The sequence below is a fragment of the Labeo rohita genome, chromosome 6 (genome assembly GCF_022985175.1).
Source record: "Labeo rohita strain BAU-BD-2019 chromosome 6, IGBB_LRoh.1.0, whole genome shotgun sequence".
NCBI lineage: Eukaryota > Metazoa > Chordata > Actinopteri > Cypriniformes > Cyprinidae > Labeo > Labeo rohita.
The window spans coordinates 8,694,833-8,714,080 of NC_066874.1; the positions used below are offsets into that span (position 1 = coordinate 8,694,833).

Sequence of the window (19,248 nt, forward strand, 5' to 3'; positions counted from 1 at the left end):
TACCTGTGTTTCTAACCTAGCTTTAAAGGGGTCATCGGATGCCCATTTTCCACAAGTTGATATGATTCTTTAGGGTCTTAATGAAAAGTCTATTATATACTTTGGTTAAAAATTCTCAATGGTTGTGTAAAACAACACCCTTTTTACCTTGTCAAAATGAGCTCTGCAAAAATCATCCTGTTCTGGTCAAGGTTGCTTTAAATGTTAATGAGCTCTGCTCGCCCCGCCCCTCTCTTCTCTCTGTGGAGTGACGAGCCTGTTTACTTTAGCCGCATTTAGCAACGTTTTGACACTCATGTCAATCAACTATCGTGGGAGAGGCCTCTGTCGGTGTGACGCAACAACGGCAGGCATCTGAGAATGGCTCAATTTGAAAAAGGGGATATTATTTTTACAGATTAATTAAAAACCACTGCATGGATTTTTATCATTGTAGGGTATATGTGTACATGAACTTTGCATCCGATGACCCCTTTAATAAAATAATTAATAAGAATAATCAGAAAACCTCCAAATCTAACAAACCTTAGCAAAAATATATATATACATATATACAAAATATAATCTATAAATAATCTACAGCAGACTAATTCTAAACAAATTTACATAAAATACAATAGTGTATGGTATGTGCCTTTTTTGATAGCTAAATGTGAGAAGGTGTTTGGTAACTGTTTGTTGTGTGTATGAGCGGTGTATTTAGTACCTGTGTGTGTCCCATGCTGGAGGCAGCGATCAGTGCCTGCTGCAGTGCCTTGTTTTTGAGGTCTGAACTCCACTCCTGCTCCAGAAGATACTGCACAATCTCAGCATGACCCCGCAGAGCAGCGTGAACCAGTGCACACTGACCACTCTTATCAGCATGATCCACCTAACGCACATATCAAATGCTTATTTTTACAGTTACTTACAAACCTGCACTGAAACACAACACATTAATAATACTAAAAATAAATGTATTTCCTAATTATGTTTAGCTTTTTGAGCAGTAATTATCAAGTTTGTCATGCTGTATTGGGAAATCTGTCTTCTTATTGACAAGTTCCTGTTAATAAATGAGCAGTAAAGTCCCTAAAGTTCACCTGTAAAACTTGCAGGTAAAACTGAGGAACAACAATTTGGAACACCTTGTATACTATACAGTACGCTGTGTCCAAAAACGATTTTAAAATGTAACAATATAAACTTTTCACAGTTTGAAAACAGTAGAATTGTTTATATAACCACTATTTGTTGAGTTCAGTTTGATTGTCATTTACATGCACACTCTGGTCTGTCTTACTGTTAGACCATTTTCACTCATTATCACAAAACAATAAATATAATGCATTTACCATTACTATACGGCAGTATCAATTTGTTCAATTTCAATTTGTTTGGATAATATGAACTTGGGTGTGCACCTGTACCTAATGCAGAAGCTATATTGCTTGTTTTATTAATCTGTATGTATATTAAGTTTCCTTTCTTGGAAATCTTATAGCACAATATGAGTAATTATTTCACAGTAACAATATATCTCACAATATTTATTTTTGCTTTAAATAAGGTTTTTGTGATATAGAAATTTGAAAAATTCTAAATTTGAAACAAACAAAATACTAACTCAAGCTCACTGAAGACAAATAAACAGTAATCGATTAAAAAAAAGAATAAGAAACTAATTACAAACAGTACAAAAAAACTACAGTAGGATAATTAAAGAATGCTACACTCGTGTAAACTAATCAAATGTATAAAAACACTGCACTGTGTGAAATATGTACTTCTTCTTATTAAAAGTTACAAATGTGATTTAGTCAAAGAACAGTGAGAGAGTTTCTCTTTTATTGTTTGATTAACATGAATGAAAGACAGCAGGAATATTAGACTGCTGTCACTTTAAGAGCTGCCCAGATCCAATATATTGTTACACATGTGTTTTTTCTTTCTCAGCTGTTTGCTTTCACTTCAGACATAAATTACTGGTTACAAGGATACTTGCAAAGATGGGCATTTTGACACTTACAAGTGTGTGTTTTAACTGTTCAAGGCCTATAAAGCGGCAAAAATAATTCTGTGAGCGCTGTTCACGTGTGGGTGCCTTTCTGACAGCACTCAGACAGTGCATGCATATAGCAAAATGAGTCTTCTTTAGCTGCTGATTGCATTTCAGTGGCTTGAAATCACTTGTTTTTAAACCACAATACTTAAAAATGTCTGCAATCGATACGTTTTCGTAATCACGTGGCACAGCAACATCACATGAGCATGTAACCGTGACAGAGACGATAGTCCATAATCTTTACCAGTTAACAAATTTCTGCCGGTTAATTGTGTGTAGCGGTATATCGCCCACCCCGAGGATCAACTGACCTTTGCTCCTTTTTTGCAGAGTAAGGTGACAAGTGGCAGATGTCCGGCAGCTGAGGCGTAACAAAGAGAGGTCATGCCGTTCTCTGACTGTCCATCCACTGGCGCCCCACACTCTAGGAGCAGAGCAGCCATCTCCAGGTGGCCCAGGTGAGACTGCACACACAGCACTGGTGCACTGTTCAACACCTCAGTTCGGTAACACACACTCGCCCCTCCCAGAATCAGCAACCGGGACACCTGGGGAGAAAGGGAAGATTGGTTTTAACACAAGAAATTAATTAACCACTTCAATTTTGAAGTATTTGAGGGTTTCACAGAACAGTTCTCAGTTGTACAGAATCAATCCACATCCACAACCTACATCTTCCATCTATATCTATTTACAAGCTCAATTTACAGTCTACATCTGCAAATTGTCTTCTTGACTCTTCAGTCTATAGCTTCAATTTCAATCCTTCTACCAGAGTTTCCTTTCCAGCTCTCAAATATTCATTTTAATTTGCTCAGTAAGAATGTGTCATGTCTGATCACAAAACCAAACCATAAAACTCTGAATTAGTATATATGCACATATATTTTATCCGTTTGAACATGCTAATTTCTTATTTCACATCCATTTAAGAGTGAAAGGCATGTCATCAGATATGCCTTGCATATTTAAACAGATATTAGAGCCAAATGGATTTGAAAACAGAAAGACAAAAATATTATTTTTGCGTTTGATAAAGGATAAATTCACTTCCAGAACAAAAGTTTACGGATAATTTACTCACCCTCTTGTCATCCAAGATGTTCATGTCTTTCTTTCTTCAGTCAATAAGAAATTACGTTTCTTCAGGAAAACATTCCGGGAATTTTTCTTCATATAGTGGACTTCTATGGTGCCCTCAAGTTTGAAGGAAGAAGGGTCTTATCTAGCGAAACAATCGGTCATTTTCAAAACAAACTGACAATTTATATACTTTTTAACCTCAAATGCTCATCTTGACTCGTCTCTGCTATGCGCATGTGTCTTTATAATCCGGATCAATACAGTTAAAGTATACCGAAAAAGTCCAGTCTTGTTTACTTCTTCAACGTCAAAATCATCCTAAATTGCTGTTTACCTTTTTTTTGTAAAGGGCATTTGATCTTCATTGCATTGTCATGTACTTCTGTAGTGATGTAGGATGATTTTGAAGTTGGGGAAGAAAACAAGATGGGAATTTTGAGACATACCCTAACTGTATTGACTGTATTAAGCCGAAAAAAAAAACAGCCGGAAACGGGAAGTTCGTGGAGACTTAGACAATTACAGCATTTGAGATTAAAAAGTATAGAAATTGTCAGTTTATTTCAAAAATGGCAGATTGTTTTGCTTGATAAAACCCTCCTTCCTCAGCTGGGATCGTTTAGAGACACTGGAAGCTGCATTTGAACTGCATTTTGGACGTTCAAACTTGGGGGCACCATTGAAGTCCACTATATGCAGATAATTCCTGAAATTTGAACATCTTGAACACGAACATCTTGGATGACAAGGGGGTGAGTAAATTATCTAAACATTTTTGTTTCTTTAAGTGAAGTCCTTTAACCCTTCAAAAATACAATTACACTATTGTGATTAATGCATTTAGTTTGTCACATGATCAACTGCTAAATTCATATCTGCATTCATGCTTTGGTTGGCAAACCATACATTTTCAACCATATAATGTTTAATTTACATTTCTGACATTTAAATACAGATAAGTACTAGTAAAATGCACACTGATGTCTATGGAAGTGGCTATAATAATCCATTTTCAAGTGTAATTTGACAGTGTGTTTTATTCATATTACATAAACATGTGTAGGTAACTATAAAGTTTTCTTTAATCTTAGAATAAGATTAAGAATATTATAGGTAAAAAATGAATAGTGCCCCAAAGTTGTTGTCTTTGGGTGAATTTCTTAGTTTTGAAGCTAAAATGTGTCACATATCCTAGGGAATTTATGCAGAACCATCAACAGGGCAAAGCTTACTTTTCTATTTAGAAGCACTTATGCTCCTAACTTAAAACAGTAAAATTTTAGGAGCACTTTCTAATCAATAATCAACTGGCATAGAAGCATAGAAGAACACAAAAGTGGCTAAAGAGTCATTTAGGAATAAAGCAAGTGAGTGTCTTTATGAATGGGAAATTGAATCATTGACCTACTAGATTCATTTAAAAATGCACGTTTGTTCATAAACAAAACAGTTGTGACTTGTTTCAGACTATTTTGACAGCGAAAGAGAGCAAAATCAGGCATAGTGTTATAGTCAGACAATTTAAGTCACTTAATATTAACTTCTTGTTTAACTGTTGTATTAAATCAATATATCATTTACAAACCCCCTTAAAAATCATTAAAAGCTGTCACTCATCTTAGTTCTTTGTGATCTCACGAAGTTCCATTATAATCAACGAATCTCTACACTGCACAATGAATCTCTTATTTACACTCTCTCTACACTTTGTTTATGAAAGGATTTGTGGGATATGTCTGTGATACATTACTCAACGTTGAAAAAACCCGTACAAACCTTTAAAGCTCCGCTCAGCGCAGTTAAGGCCTAATATTCATTGCACACCGAGTCCAAGATTTCCGTCCGAAAATTTCGCACATTAAAAAATAAATACGACCTCACATTGTGTCAGTCGAGTTTACACAAAAAGTTCGGATCAGGTTTGATTTTCTGCGTTTCCGCATCCGTAGCAAGCATTACGATAGGACAGGATGAAGAATATGAAAAAACGAAAAAAGAGATTTGAACTCAGTGTTCAATGACCTTTAATATTCTGGAATAGTGACAGTAAAGGCATTAATAATATATGTTCTCCCTTCGCTAATTAAAAAAATAAATGGATATGAAGATATTGCATTAATTACTACAGTGAAAGATTCAGTATAGTTTTTTTGTTTTTATAAATAATGGCTGTTTTTATTTGTGAGTCTTTTTTTGTTGACTGGTGCCCCCTCAAAAATACTAAGTGTGTGACGCTCCTGCATGAACTCATACTCGCTAATCGAGGTGAATGAACGCAACCTGGCTTTGTTTCTTTTTTTGATGTGGACATGGGCAGTGTGGTAATGGAAGCTTGATTAAGATGCTGGATAAAACAAGAACACATTATAAGCAAAGCAAGCAGAATCACATTTATTTAAACAAACACAGCAGGAATTAATGAGCAGCTCTTCAGCCAAATGGCTGTCAAGGACACTGGCGTGCACACGCGGACTCAGAGTGACGCTCGTTTCATTAAAACTCCGTAGGAGAGGAAATTACAGGGAGAACGGAGTCTAGACTGCAATTAACATATAATAGATTTAATAAATAAATGTAGTCATTACGTAAGGCATTTTTCAGTAAGCCTCAGCGCTAATTACTATGTTCTATGTGACTTATGAAATCCCGTTCATTGTGGATGACTCAGAACTCTGTAAGGCTATAGCTCTTCTTGTGCGGTTGAATGCGTCAGCCGCGGTAATTGTTGGAGCCGTGTTCTACAATTCAGGAGCACAACGCAGTTGTTCATTTTTATTCTTTACTAAAGATTGATGCTGCTTTTTATAAGTGATGGTCTCATTGGCATATTCAGGATGCGTATGTGTTTTTGTGTGTGTGTCTGTGCATATCCTCAAACCTTGACGTTGGGTGTGTAGAGGTTTCTGAGGGAGGAAAGAGCTGCAGAGAGGCTGTCTGTACTGTAGCTGATCCACAATGGTTGCAGAATACTTGACGAAACTCCAGTTCTCTTACCATGACCCTGAGAAAAGAGAAGGAGAGGCAGGAAATGCAGTTAAAATGCAGGTCACATCACACAAACATAAAGAAAGAACGTTTTTGAGCATCTGTTTCCTACCTTGAATATGTGAGCTTTGAGAATGTGGTGGCCCAGCTCCATGGTTTGCTGGCGGTTGAGTTTTCCCTCTTGACGTGAAAGCATGAAGGCCATCAGAGCGTGGCCACTTCTGTTCACCAACATCAATAACAATTCATCAGAAATCACCATCATAATCAACACCATCATCATAATTCATCATAAAAGTGCCTCTCTCGAAGGGGCTCTCTTGAGCAGAGAATGGTTCTTTTTAAAGGTAAACATATTTCCTTTTTCCGTTCTGATTAACGCAGTCTAAATTAAGGCAATAACCATTTTTATTATTATTTTTTTTTTGTATGGTCTTTGTATTCAAAGGAATTACATGAATAAAGGTTTTTAATGAGTTTCAGAGAATAAGATTACCATAAGATTACTTTTTCTGGATAGGACAGTGAAGATATGACAGGAAGAAAGTGGGAGAGAGAGATAGGGCCGAGACTGGGAAAGGTCCATGAGGTGGGATTCGAACTTGGGACACCCGAAGCGCAACTGCACCATATGTCGGCGTGCTGCCCACAAGGCTATCGGCGTTGACATAAATTTTATTTCTTGCAAATATTTTTATTTATAAATTTGCACAAATTCACTCTGTATCTGTATGCTAATATGTCAAAAAAATTTGAAACATCAAAATGTTTATTGTCGTTTTACATTAATTTATGAATGACATAAATACTGTAAATGTTTCAGTCCGTATTTCCCCCCCCCAAAAAAAAAAATTAGATCTCTGGATATTACAGTTGGTTGTCAGGGTTAGAAATTAATTTTTCTATTAAGAGTACTTAAATGTACCCAATTACTAATCAACATTTTAAACTGTTGTCAATAACAATAGACTGTTTAAAATTGTATATAAATTATACATGTAAAAAACAGGAGCTCATAGGGCTGCAATATTATGACAAAAATCATTATTGTAGATTACAGCTCCTTATATTGTAATAATGATTATTAATATTTTAATATTAATATATAAAACAATATAAAACGTTTTTGTTTCGTTGGTCCATGACGTTAGCAAAGTCTAGCACAAGTTATGCAAAAACTTGCGTTATCACTGAAGCTATGAAATAAATCTTATATTTACATCGTATCTGCACGGTGTGGTTTATGATGAGGGAATTCACGAGCGTGCACAATCAACAACAGCTCTGGCATTTTCAGTGCTGACTAATCTAAGCGCCTCTGATTGGCCAGTGCATTTCTAAGTTCAAAAGAAACTTGCTTGATTGGTCATTAGGCTCAACGCTGCACAGAACAGCATGTAAAAGCACTTTTCACATTTCATTTTAATCGTGGCAGCTGTAATGCATTGTTTAACTGTGCAGGGGCATTTTTTTGCCCCTTTGTTTTGAATTTATGGGGCATTTTAGGTCATTTTTGAGGCATTTTTGCCACAAGTCCTAACTGATTTCCGACCCTGTTGGTTGTTTAACATTTCTATTTTATGTTTAGCTACTTCCGTCATACCATTTTGCACTCTTTCCCTGACAAAACTAAATTGATCAAAACTAAACTGATAAAAACTGCAGCGTCACACTGTAATTCACGTTTAGTATCTGTGAACAGTAAAGCCTGTCATCTTTAATTTGGTTGGCTCTCAATCATTTTGACATGGAGCATTGTTAGACTGCTGAGGCAGACCAGAAACTTGGGTCATTCTAACAATAAACAAAGCAGCAGCAAAAATATCAAATAATTCTCCCCCTCATTGTCTATAATGGTTACGGCCCTGGTCTAAATGGCTCTACAGATGCTTAATGTCGTCCTTATAGATAGCAAAGTTTTTTCCTCTCTGAATCACAGTCCATGAACTTTTATTTTTATGAGTCCATGTTTGATCTGTGTTAAGTGGGTCACTCTTCAGTTTATAACAGTGATGAAGCCTTTCTAAATGAGAACACTGAGTAATGTGCCTGTGTTTAGGTGGAGAGATAATTGAAGTGTCTACAAAATGAAAGAGAGCTACACAAGCGTAATTTCATGTTCAAAGGCTACGCATACTCAAATGCATTTTAGTTACTCCCTTTCTGAACTCAATTAACAAACCAAAGAATCACAGATAATAGATGGCTGACCTGTTCAGGTACTTTACACACTGCTATGTGGTTGCTAAGGAGTTCTGATCAGTTGTAGCACATTGCTATGAAGTTCATAAGGTGTTTTGAGTAGTTTTAGTTGCTTGGCCCCCCTCAAACCAGTTACAAGTACTATATGTAAGAATTTTTCATGCATTAATTGCTTTTTTTTATTGCTGAAGTGTGAACAGGTAAAACAACATAAAAATGTGACCTTCGTAGGTTTCCTATAACAGTCTGTAGACTGATTATTATGTGAAGGACGCAGGTTGGTTTTGCCGTTTTTTTTCTTCTGGCTAATAGTGCTGGGTGGTTTGACAAAAAAGGCACAGTGCTTTTAAATCTTACATTAATATGCATTATATGGAGGTATGATGAAAAAATTCATTTAAACTTTTCTAAAGACAGTCAGTTCCCCTAAGAGATTCATTCACCCTAATTTGTAATAAATTAATACTGTGTGCGTAATTCAAACCGGTTTATCATTTGAATCGGTATATCGCCCAGCATATTGGCCAAACTGGGGGGGGGGTATCGGCTGTGAGGCTCAAAACAGACCCGGAATGCAGTTCACTTAATGGCCACCGGTGTCATTAATAACATCTGTTTCTTAACTTTGCATTAACTTTAAGTGCAAACCCCTCTCCACAATTTTAAAGATTGCATTAGTCAATTCACTTGCTAGTTTTAGTACATCGCTATTTGCTTGCAATAATGTTCCAAGTAGCTTTAACACATTGCTATTAGGTTGCTAAGGTGTTTTAGTAATTTTAACACACTGTAACACATTTGCTTGGGTTTCTAATTTATATCACAGTGACATTTGCTTGCTAGGGTGTTTCGATTAGTTTTAGTTCTATCATCATTTACTCACTCCCAAGTTGTTTCAAACTGTATGAATAGGGACTTTCACACCGGAGGAACGATTTTATGTAACTTCCTATAACTATTAGCAAAAATACCCATTTTTTCTGGAACTATTTTAGTTATAGGAACTCCTTTTGACTAAATTAGCACATACTAACTCAACTAACTCCACAAACTAACTCCACGAGCATAGAAAACAGCAACAGATGGACTGACACCAAAGTCTAGGCACTTCTCTGTACAGCATCCTCTAGTTATTGACTATGAATGCTGAATGCTGTGTACCATACTTAGGGTATAGATGCACCAAACCGATGCCAAATAACTAGGAAAGCCGACTGTACTGTCACAAAGCATTGCATTGTCTTGCATTGCCTTGCATTGCCTGTGTCTGGGCAAAAAAGCTGCACTAGAGCATTGGACAGGCTACAGCCGAAAGCTAACTAGTGTGTTTGCGTGAGAAAACATAACTCTCCCATACCAGTAGGTGGCAGTAATCTGTATTCAGCATTCAAACAGGGAAAACGGAAGAGCTAGAACTGTGAATATTTTTTCTTCTCCATTTTTCTTTGATAGGACAGTGGTGATGAGACAGGAAGTGAGTGGGGGAGAGAGAGGGGAGGAGGGATCGGGAAAGATCCATGAGGTGAGATTCAAACTCGGGACACCCTAGGTGCAACTGCACCATATGTCGGTGCACAAGGCTATTGGCGCTGACAGAACTGTGAATATACAAAGCAAGTAGTATTTGCTTTTACCATTGTTTACACCAGTAGCAACCTCCTTTTGATCATGGTGATTAGACTGTCTTCGACGTGTTGATTCCACAAAGCTATGGTATTATTAAAATAATCCTCTGGTCAAATGAGGTGACAAGACAAGTGACAAGAATGACAACAAGTGTCCGTGCGTTCTATCTCCGTCTTTGGTTTGCTTTTGTCAGTTCAGTTTTTTTCCTTGTGCGCTAAGCTGAATAGCCAACTGGAGTTCTCACTGACAAGCTTGAGCACCTATTCCACATCCAGAATTGACCGAAAAACAGCTGACTGTGTCCAACTAGAGCCAACGGTGCGGAACACACCGAAAAACTAAAGCTGACCTTAGTCACTTTAGAGTTCCTACTGGCTGTGAAAATGCAACAAGAGGGGCTTTCGCACCGCATAGTCCTAGGAAGTCAGCATGGTTGCTCCTGGAGAACCAATTTTTCCTTCAGGCCGTTTTCCTGGATGCATTCGCATCGGCAGCAGGAACTCTGAAGTGGCGGACAGCGACGACTTTATTCATGGAATTTACAAACATCAACAACTAGTGAATGAAGGACACTGTGATAAGAGCTGTTTTTGTTGTGTGTCGTGGGTTTCGTGATAATGAAAATGGAATGTCAAAGCACAATTTACACGATTGAAAGAGCGTGAAAATCTGACTAAATCTCCTATGACAACATGCAGTGTTAAATATCAAGGTTGAGAAAAGACAACTCTGCAGACAACAGGGAGTTAAATGCTGTTATCGCAGTTTTCCATGTTCATGGAGTAAATATTTTTACATGGCTTTTTAAAAATGTTTCGTATGCATTTGGCCAGTCAGTGAACACTTACAGTGGCATGCGAAAGTTTGGGAACCCCTTGCAGAATCTGTGAAAATGTGAATGATTTTAACAAAATAAGAGAGATCATACAAAATGCATGTTATTTTTTTTTTATTTAGTACTGTCCTGAGTAAGACTAAATAAAAGATGTTTACATATAGTCCACAAGACAAAAAATAGCTAAAATTATTAAAATAACCCCCTGCAAAAGTTTGGGAACCCTTGGTTCTTAATACTGTGTGTGGTTACCTGGATGGTCTACAACTTTTTTGTTTTTGTGACGGTTGTTCATTAATCCCTTGTTTGTTCTGAACAGTTAAACTGAGCACTGTTCTTCAGAAAAATCCTCCAGGTCCTGCAGATTCTTCAGTTTTTCAGCATATTTTGCATATTTGAACCCTTTCCAGCAGTGACTGTATGATTTTGAGATCCATCTTTTCACACTGAGGACAGTTGAGGACAACATTCACTGATGATCCAGAAGGAAACACTATGCATTAGGAGCCGGGGGGTGAAAACTTTTGAATTAGAAGATATAGGTAAATTGTAAGTATGTAAGTATCTTCTGTTGCTTCCGAAGGGCAGTACTACATGGAAAAAATTATATTTCAACAAAATAAGAAAAATTTTGACGACATCATCCTGTTCAAAAGTTTTCACCCCCGGCTCTTAATGCATTGTGTTTCCTTCTGGAGTGTCCGTGAATGTGTGAACCTTTATTAATAGTTGTGTTTGAGTCCCTCAGTTGTCCTCAGTGTGAAAAAGATGGATCTCAAAATCATACAGTCACTGCTGGAAAGGGTTCAAATATGCAAAAGATGCTGGAAAACTGAAGAATCTGCAGGACCTGGAGGATTTTTCTGAAGAACAGTGCTCAGTTTAACTGTTCAGAACAAACAAGGGATTAATGAACAACCGTCACAAAAAACAAAAAAGTTGTAGACCATCCAGGTAACCACACACAGTATTAAGAACCAAGGGTTCCCAAACTTTTGTATGGAGTTATTTTATTTAATTTATTTTTTTGTCTTTTATAATATATATATATATATATATATATATATATATATATATTTTTGAACATCTTTTATGTAAAATATCTTACTCGGGACAATACTAAATAAAAAGATAAATAGCATGCATTTTGTATGATCTCTCTTATTTTGTTAAAATTATTCACACTTTTACAGATTCTGCAAGGGGTTCCCAAACTTTCACATGCCACTGTACATCACTGGTTGTTCCTATAAAACTGTTTTAGACCCTACTCTAAAGTAGGCGTTAATTTAGTTCCCCCAAATAAAGCTCTTAGAACTAAATGTGTTCTTAATTCCTGCGGTGCAAACACGGCAGAAGGTGGGTACTTCGCCAATAGTTCTAGAAACTATGAAAAGGTTCATTCGGTGCAAATGCCCCTAAGGAAAATTGCTCTAAGGGAAAAGTTCTCAGGGACCACCCTGGTTGCTAGTTCCTGTAACTGAGTTTCTATAACTACCCGGTGCAAAAGCCCTTAATTTATTCTTCTGCTGAATACAAATTATGATATTTTGCAAAATGTGGTGAACCAGACAGTTGTTGGTGACTTCCATAGATTGGAAATAACGACTATGGAAGTCTACTATGGAAGAAGAATACTATGGAAATGATGACAGAATGTTTATTTTTGGGTAAACTATGCCTTGATGGTGGGCCAAGCTAGTTAAGATCTTCAGACACACTTAGTAGTTACAAACAGGTGTGTTCAGTTGCAAATGAATTCTGCAGAAAGCTAGATTTCTGGAAAAATGACTGGGCACTCCTGCTGGAGATCTACTGCATTCTGGAGACTTTATGACAGTGTGCTACAACTACTGTGAACAGCTTCGCAACTTTATTCTCCTTGCCTTATCAAGCACCAACAACGCCAAACAGAACTATTCTTATCTATTTCAGATGAAATGTCATCATTGCTTACCTTGGTTCGCACAGGAAGTCAGTGCTCTCGCCATCCGCCCTCCATACAAGCCACTCCCTAAATGAGGGGTGGCAGAACATGCGTGTTCTGTCTCGGCGGCCAATCAGAAAGCAGGAAAGAGCGTCCATGCGCTGTTGAAAGTCCTCCCACTCCAGTTCTCCTCTCACAGACCCGGCGTTCAGTGCCCGGAAGAGCTGTTCATCCGTCAGAGGGTGCAAAGATGCCAGAGCCACGTTTAGCAGCGGCAATACTCGCTCAAACGCTGAGGCTGAAGGGAATTTCATGTTGCACTGAAGCAGGTAGAGCTCAGACAGAGACACAGGTATAACCTTATAGCTGGAGCTTTTAATGACCAGGTGACCCTTCTCAAACAGGTCGAGGGTTAATTTGAGATAAAGATATGAGCCTTGGCTGCGGGCGACCAGGTGGGCACTGAGTTTAGAGATGTTTGCCGGCTCGGCTTTGCCATTGATGGCAATGTTGCTGAGGATGTCAGGACTGTGGTCTATACGGTGTTGAATGTAGGAGGTGAGGTCAGAGGTTATATCCTTGTTGTCATGGAAATCATCCAGAGAGATGATGGGAAAGGGGAGGAGACTGGTGACTTCCTGTAATGATTAACACAAAAGCCAAAGACACTTGTAAGTTACAAAAATACAAAATGCCCATTTTTTTGAAAATGTACTGTGTTTGAATTTATGTTGATGTGTTAATATGGTCAAATATGTTACAAAATAGTTTTTTAACAGCATCACAGTTTTCACAAAATTTAAGCAGCTAAAATGTTTATAACATTCATAATATTAAAGTTATTAATAACTGAGCATCAATAATAACTGATAATAACTGAGGACTAAATCAGCATATTAAAATATTTCTGAACAATCATCTGACGGAAATCTGAAGTAACTGAAGCTGCTGAAAATTCAGCTTTGCCATCACAGGATTAAATTAAATACTTTTAAAAACTGTTCCTCTAAATTGTACAAATATTTCACAAAATTACTACTTTTACAATTTTTTTTGCATTTTGATCAAATAAATACTACATTAGTCAAAATCATACTCAAATATTTCAAACTTTTGACTGGTAGTGTATCAAGGTAAAAGTATTTTATACCACAATTCATTCATTTATAAATATTTATTAAAAAAAAAGAATTTTTAGAGTCACACCACATGACATGCCATGTGGTGTAAAATGTCATGTGGTGTAATCCACATGTAAAATGATATAAACTTAATATATACATTATCGATCAAAAGTTTGGCATAATTAAGATTTTTACATGTTGAAAGAAGTCTCTGATATTCACAAAGGCTGCATTTATCAGATCAAAAGTAAAGACAGTAATATTGTCAAATATTAGTATAATTTAAAACAACGGCTTTCTATTTAATATATTGTAAGTGTTATTTATTCCAAATATGTTATAAACAGTTTTTGCTGCATCACAGTTTTCATAAAAAAAAAATGTAAGCAGCTAAAACTGTTTCTAACTTCCATAATATTAAAGTTATTAATAACTGAGCATCAATAATAATTGATAAAAACTGAGGACTAAATCAGCATATTAAAAATATTTCTGAAGAATCTGTAACACTGAAATCTGAAGTAACGGCTGCTGAAAATTCAGCTTTGTCATCACAGGATTAAATTAAATATATTTAAAAATGGTTCTTCCAAAAATTGTAAAAACATTTCACAAAATGACTAATTTTTACTGCATTTTGATCAAATAAATTGCACATTAGTCAAAGACATCACAATTATTCCAAACATTTGACTGGTAGTATTTCAAGGTAAAAGTATTTTATACCATGAATAATTAATTTTTTTTTTTTTTTTTTTGTAAAGTCACACCACATGACATTTTACAACCTTGCCATGTAATGAAAAGTTCAAATGATCTGATATGACACAGTCATGGGGGTCCTCTCTATGATATCAAGTTGGTTGCACCACATGACTTTGATCAATAAATTATAAAACAACAAAACTACAGAAACTGGCCATTTTGACAATGCCTGCATAATTCAGATACTGGTAATGCAGCTTTCTGCCTGCTGCAATGGAAAGACATGCAATTAAATATGAAAAAAGGCTGGGATTTTAAGGGATGAACCTTCACTTAAAGCGGATGTTCTGCACCACAGCACAAGAGTAACGACCACCATCCTTCTCAAAGAACTCCTATTTCTTGAATAATTATAGTTCCTTTCAGATTACAGTTTTGTGCTGTAACCACTGACAACAGGGTACCCTTGATGACTGCAAGAGGGAAAATTAATGAATACTACAAGGACCACAAAAGTCTGTTCATTTTTATCTTCCTGCACGTCCTCATCATCATCTGTATGCAAAACACGACAAATGTTTTCCAATCAAAACAACTGCAGGATTAATGTTGTAGAATAAACACCGGCAGCCTGGTTGTGTGGGTTGTCTGGCACTTTTAGGTCACTGCTCCGAGAAGTAGTGAGTGAGAGAGAAAGAGACGGGGTACGTGTGTGAAAAGTGTATAGGGACATGCGTAGCATCTGCGGTGTTGCATCACAGCCCTTATCCCCTCTTATATAAGCTCGGTTCCTGCAGGCCGGAGTCCAGCTCTGATCAGACATGGATTACACACACCCACCCTACAACACCAGCCACTGACCGGCATCCAAAACTCACCACCGCAATCATTCTGAAAGCTCAGATCACATCAGGACACGGAGCATTTCAAACTTTCTCGATGGTCTTGCTCTGTATCACAACCAGTCTAGTCCAAGTAAAGGTGCAGTCTGCGCAAAAACAAAACCACTTACCACTAGGTTGACTCTGACGGTCACAATCAGTTTAAGCCAAATGGGGAATTTAGGGATGATTTTGGTGATGAAAGATGCAATGGTGTCTCCATAGTCTGGTTTGTGGAACTCTGCCTCATTAAGACCATCAACTAGGATGATGTAATCTTCTTCTGGAATCTTCCTCTCTGCACAACACAACAGAAACAACACGGTTAGGCGAACTAAAGTCAAATGCGCGCCCTGAGTTTGTTAAGATTTTGCATCTTGGCATTACGTGGGTGTGTTCAGGTTTTTCTTCTGAAAAGTTAACAGGAACAATGTGTACTGCTGGTTTCATGTACTAGGTGATTTCAGAACACCCAGCACAATAAAACCCTGCATGATGCTTTCTTTCACCATATGTTGAGTAGGAAAAAGTGCCTGCAGTCTGTAGTGAAACTCTCACTCTCACAGTTTTTGAGTACTTGCCACTTGACAAATAGCTGCACCCTTCAGAATACAATTTGTTGAAGGAATAATTCACATAAAAGTGACATTTCTTTCATATTTGGAGCTCAGCAGCACCTATCCTCATTCGCCTTCATTGTATAGAGTAAATTACATTTTCTGGCTAACATCTGCTTTTGAGTTCCACAGAAGAAAGTAAATCAGGTTTGGAACAGCATGAGGGTGAATAAATGATGGCAGAATATTAATTTTGGGGTGAATTATTCCTTTGAAGTTGCAAACCGTAATTACTTCCATAGTCTGGTGCTTTTTAAAGTAAAATAAGATATTATTCAACCAGAAAAATAAATCAGGGCAGGACCTGATTTTATCAATCACCAACTGATTGGATCATAAAATGAGGCCATTCAGTTCTGGAAAACCTGAATGCAATTTAGCAGTCAGTTTAGAGGGCTAAAACACAGCCAATACCTACTTTTTGAGAAGGTTTTTACAAAAACATGGGTGCTAAGGGTCAAGGTTACTGCTGAAAGCATCTCCTTGTATACTAAAGTATGATTTCATTTTAAATTCTATCATTAATTGTTAATGTTGCTGCGATAGAAGAAAAATCTGTTACATGGAGGTCATTAATCAGAATTTAATTACTTCATTAACTACTGGTATGATTAGAATAATGCTGCATTAGCTACAGCAGTAGCTTAAAACAATGTCTAATTAGCTGTTTGGCTATAAATTAATATTAAAATAAACTAACAGCCAGCACAGCCTAGTTTGACAACAGCCACAAAGACACATTTTGACAAAAGATTACATAAAACTTATTTTTTCTCCTTTTGGAAGAAAACACCTGACATGCGACATTAACTTTATCTTAATTAATGATTTTTTTGGGCATATTTTTTTTTATTCAACATATCAGGCTACTAAATCAAAAACATGACAAAAAAGCATGTGAAAGGTGCACTTTTATGACATACAGAAACTGGCTCATCACTGGCCTCAGCTATTTAGTTTTAATACAAAATAATGACTAGAAATATTTGCGCCCTGCTGGAATGTGTACAAAGTACAAAATAACCATTTTAATTAAAGCTGCAAGCAGCATTGAAAGGGCTCTCGCATCCGGGCTCACCACCACCTGGTTGGCAATATGCATTTAAAGTGGTAAATATAGAAGGAATATGTTAAAGTAATTTATGCCTATTGTCCTGCTACTAGGTGGTGCCGCTTTGACTACAACTGGATACTGGCATGTAGATGTTATCTAACAGACTTCCTGTTGGGTTTCGGATTTCCCCAGGGACTTTTTTGTAGTTACTGGTGTTACATATGTCAAATTTTGTACGTTTCATACAAATTTCGGACATGTATGTGAAATATAGCTCAAGAGGCACTTTTATAGGTGGTGCTACTGAGCCATTTTGCCGCACCCACCAATTTTGGAGAAGCAGCAGCATCTGAGCAATTCCAATAGGGTCCTCGCACCATCGGTGCTCGAGCCCTAATTACAGTCATGTTGAATTTACCCAACGTTAATATAGAAGCTGTTTTCTCTACTTTTCTCTATTCTCTCTCTAATCTGATGTTGCAAACCAGGAACACTGATTTTCTATCAAGAGTTCAGAGTGACAGTTCTCTGTCTTCATTTCCATACTCGAAATTTGCTCTAGCCTCATTCTCTAAAATTCCTGTTAAGTCCTTCATCTGTCGTTCCTTGTGATCCAAGCCGTTTCTGAGGACCATCTGTTCACATCCGTACTGGGCCAAATTAAATGAGGCAAGAGCGCTCTTCTCCCCCCATTACCCCTGAGCAAACATATTTAGTTTTTATGTGATGGTGTGATTAATGATGGTAGCATGTGACGAGTCTCACCTTTGCGTAGAAGTGTGAGGGGCTCCAGGACTCCCTTACGGAAGGCGGCGGCAGGGTCCTGGACGCAGGAGCGTAGGCTGAGGAGGCTCTGCAGGTGCGTCTCTCTGAGCAAGAGTTCTCGATAAGCATTGAGGCGAGGAGCTCTACACAGTAAAGCGGACACACTGTGCACAAACTCTGGGACCAGGCAGGTGTACGTGTTATCAGCCTGACAATAGTGATACGCCACCACCTACAACAGAAGAAACGGGGGTGAAGGAGGTAAAAACAGAAAACAGATGGGAAAACATTACAAGTGGGAGTTTCTGACAGGTCGAAAGCAAAAAAGAAAGATTTTCTTTTTCCCATGTAAACCAAAAGGTGAATTATAAGATGGAAAAATATCCTGACAGCTCTGGGCTGTGTTTCCTAAAAGCATTGTAAACCTAAGTAGATAGACACAATTGGCAAAAAATGGTCTTTATGATCTACTTAACTTTTGCTTATGATGATTTGGGAAAAACAGCCCTTAACTGATGTGGTCAAGCCAGTAAAAAGCATCATAAAAGTACCATAAAAATTGTCCTTGCTACATATGATGGCTTTGATGAGGAACAGATTAAACTGATATTCACTGAAAATCTAGATATCTTGATTCAGTGTTACATTCATAATGGAAGTAGAAATGGCTGTTTCATGAATGGAGTACTCTTTTAATTCAAATCTTTTGAATTAATTTGTTTAATGACAATAATCTGAATGATTTCTTAATGAATCTGGTTCAGTTCAGTTCACTCCATAACTCGATCCAGTTGCAGCAAAAAGGAAAATTATCAGTGAATAATGAATTACATTTTGGTCTGTTTTCACAATGCTAATATGACCTCAGAAGACTTGGAATGTGAAAAGTATGGAAGCCAGTTTCTGCCACTGAATAAAAGATTTAAAAAGGTAATTACGACTTTAAATAGAATTATGACATTTTCTAAGAATTGCATGATATAAACTCACAATTGTGACTTTTTTTTTCTTAGAACTGCGTAATATAAACTCGCAATTGTGAGTTTTTCTTTTATATCGCAGTTCTGAATAGAATTCTGACATTTTCTAAGAATTGCATGATATAAACTCACAACTGTGACTTTTTTTTCCTTAGAACTGCATGATACAAACTTGCAGTTGTGACTTTTTTTCTTAGAACTGCATGATATAAGCTCGCAATTCTTTTTTTTCCTAAGAATTGCGTGGCAAACTTGCAGTTGCATGAAAAAAACTCACAACTGTGACTTTTTGCTTAGAATTGCATAATAAGCTCGCAATTCTGACTTTTTCTCAGAATTGAATAAAATAAACTCCAATTGTTTTTTTTTTTTTTTAGAATTGCATGATATAAATTCGCAATTCTTAATTTTTTCTTAGAA

The 19,248-nt window shown here is 36.9% G+C and overlaps 1 protein-coding gene across 2 annotated transcripts in view; it reads right to left on the reverse strand.

Moving 5' to 3' along the window:
- Positions 1-19,248, reverse strand: part of tanc1a (tetratricopeptide repeat, ankyrin repeat and coiled-coil containing 1a) — a 108,998-nt gene that overhangs the window by 14,697 nt on the left and 75,053 nt on the right. For both annotated transcript variants that reach the window (XM_051111929.1, XM_051111928.1), the window contains exons 11-17: positions 17,849-18,080; positions 15,544-15,710; positions 12,733-13,340; positions 6,225-6,333; positions 6,006-6,128; positions 2,356-2,592; positions 707-871 (exon numbers count right to left, since the gene is read on the reverse strand). In XM_051111929.1, the coding sequence (XP_050967886.1) occupies positions 707-871; positions 2,356-2,592; positions 6,006-6,128; positions 6,225-6,333; positions 12,733-13,340; positions 15,544-15,710; positions 17,849-18,080 (1,641 nt within the window). The remainder of the gene's footprint in view (positions 1-706; positions 872-2,355; positions 2,593-6,005; positions 6,129-6,224; positions 6,334-12,732; positions 13,341-15,543; positions 15,711-17,848; positions 18,081-19,248) is intronic.